The following is a 2317-nucleotide window of genomic DNA, read 5'->3' as shown; positions in this document are numbered from 1 at the left end:
TCAATTTTAGAGACACCATATTATACAGTCGTGATACTCTCACACTTAATGAAGTTTATGAAGCTTTGAACTCTAAGGAGAAGATGATGATGTGGCTAGTACAAGAGTAGATTTACCACGAGATCAGAGAGGCTAAACCCTAGAAGCTAGCCTATGGTATGATTGTTGTTCGTCCTACGGACTAAAACCCTCCGGTTTATATAGATACCGGAGAGGGCCAGGGTTACACAGAGTCGGTTACAATGATAGGAGATCTACATATCCGTATCGCCAAGCTTGCCTTCCACGCCAAGGAAAGTCCCTTCCGGACACGAGACGAAGTCTTCAATCTTGTATCTTCATAGTCCAGGAGTCCGGCCGAAGGTATAGTCCCCCTAATCCAGGACTCCCTCAACAGTCGAACACTTTGCTTCTTAGACCTGTGCAAGGAGTCTGATCTGATTCTGATTCTGATCCACCATTGCAATGCCAGTTTGCAGCCGGAATCACCGAAGGGCCAGCGATCCAGGACATCGACAAGCTTGACGGTGACAACTAGCTCTCCGTCGTCGACTACATCTAGGATATCTACAAATTCTACAAAGTCGTCGAGGTACAAACATATGGGCTCTCTTAGGTAGTAGTAGAGTACTAGATTGTGCAAAAAGTCATTGTGATCTCCTGCCTTGCCTGCTTGGTCTCTGAATCTGATGAAGGTGTTGTTTCCATCCGTGCTCTGTTGACTACAGAACGAGTGTCGGGCCAGGGACTACATGGACTCCCAGGTGGAGATCAACGCCAAGATGTGGGGCATCCTCATCGACTGGATCCTGGAAGTGCACCAGAAGTTCGACCTGATGCCCGAGTCACTGTATCTCACGGTGTATATCATCAACATGTACCTGTCACTGCAGTCCGTGCTCCGGCGGGAGCTGCAGCTGGTGGGCATCTCCGCCCTGCTCATCACCTGCAAGTACGAGGAGATTTGGGCTCCTGAGGTAAGTAAAAAGCTGAATCCATCTGCTTTTCTCCACTCGCCAGTGACCAGTGTTCGTCCGTTTATGATTGCTGGCTGTGTGCGTACGCTTGCAGGTGAATGATTTCATCTTGATCTCCGACAGCGCATACACCCGGGAGCTGATTCTGAAGATGGAGAAGGCCATCCTGAACATGCTGGAGTGGAACCTGACGGTGCCCACGCCCTACGTCTTCCTCGTCCGTTTTGCCAAGGCCGCGTGCTCCTCCTCCTCCGATCAAAAGCACAATAAGGATGTAATACATTGTTCTTATTATTGCAGCTAGCAGATGAATTCTGTGGTTGTTACACGGATGATGCTCATGTGTTGTTCAGTACTGTATAAGATACCTGTGCAGTAACAAAAACAAAATTTGAACAAGCCTATGCAAATTTGTGTGGCTCTGAATAAGATATCTGTTTCTTACAGCCTTCTCCGATTATGATTTGTCGCTTATTGTCAGAATGATGTTGCTGAAAGAAAGTTCAACAAGTTCTGTGGCTAGCAGTTATATTTTTCAATTTTTATTACAGCTAAGAGCGTAGCTTGGGTCCTTTTCGGGATAAGAATTGGGAGGCTCCGATGTTATCACCATCCCAGTTTTCGTTCTTCAGATATGTAGAATTATTCTTTGTTTGTTGGATGCTCGAGAGTAGGGGATATGGTTTTCTGGGAGAGACATCTTTACTGAATTATGTGCTGAAAATGTTTTCTTATGTGTGTTTCAGTGCGAACACGGATCAGTTGCTGCTCTAAACCCAACAATTCGAAGGAGGAATGCACGGGCAGCGAGTCCCCAGCGATGCCAAGGTTGGCCATGTATTATTACTGTTCTTTGAGCTATCTCTGTTTCAACCATACAATCCGTCTAGCATAAGGTGGATAAGGCAAATACTGGAGACACTGTCGTACATATTGGGCATGGTAGTAGACTGTCAGAACCTTACGGTCTTGCAAAATCTTCAAAATCAATATTCTGCTCCAGTCAGGTTCTATGTATATCCTCTTTTTTTCATGGGATATGTATATCCTGTAAGTCATGGTTTATCTCAGAAAAGAGGATTTCAAATTAGAAAGTTCTTCAAATTGTACAAGTAAAGGATCCTTAAGAAATGTTTATGGCATATGAACAATTTCGGGTTTTGTGTGTGTTCTTTTGTTTGTTACTCCTCTGCAGCAAACTTTATTGTTGCAAAATATGGTTTGGTAGCTATATATCTGCTGTTGATTGAATTGTTCCTTAGTTTAGTTAGTGGACTAAGTGGTTGACTTCTAAGGATCATTGAACGAGTTACCGTAGATAATCGTTAGAAAAATTACTG

The 2317-nt window shown here is 44.2% G+C and overlaps 1 protein-coding gene across 1 annotated transcript; it reads left to right on the top strand.

Annotated features, from left to right (window-relative positions):
* The first annotated feature begins 433 nt into the window (after positions 1-433).
* LOC123176487 (cyclin-B1-1-like) lies at positions 434-1540 on the top strand. The gene is made up of 3 exons (XM_044590670.1): positions 434-592; positions 729-977; positions 1072-1540. Exons 2-3 carry the CDS (start codon positions 753-755, stop codon positions 1279-1281), a joined length of 435 nt encoding a protein of 144 aa, XP_044446605.1. The 5' UTR covers positions 434-592; positions 729-752; the 3' UTR covers positions 1282-1540.
* The last annotated feature ends 777 nt before the right edge of the window (positions 1541-2317 follow it).

Source organism: Triticum aestivum, unplaced genomic scaffold (genome assembly GCF_018294505.1).
Source record: "Triticum aestivum cultivar Chinese Spring unplaced genomic scaffold, IWGSC CS RefSeq v2.1 scaffold69421, whole genome shotgun sequence".
Lineage (NCBI taxonomy): Eukaryota > Viridiplantae > Streptophyta > Magnoliopsida > Poales > Poaceae > Triticum > Triticum aestivum.
Note: the sequence above shows the minus strand (reverse complement) of the source record. Positions and strands in the feature narration are given on the sequence as shown.

What these genes read in the sequence shown, in the direction of transcription:
- LOC123176487 (XM_044590670.1), top strand. Translation starts at nt 753, where the DNA reads ATGGACTCCCAGGTGGAGATCAACGCCAAGATGTGGGGCATCCTCATC. An exon ending in AGGAGATTTGGGCTCCTGAG is followed by an intron (nt 978 to 1,071) that starts GTAAGTAAAAAG and finishes GTACGCTTGCAG; the next exon opens with GTGAATGATTTCATCTTGAT.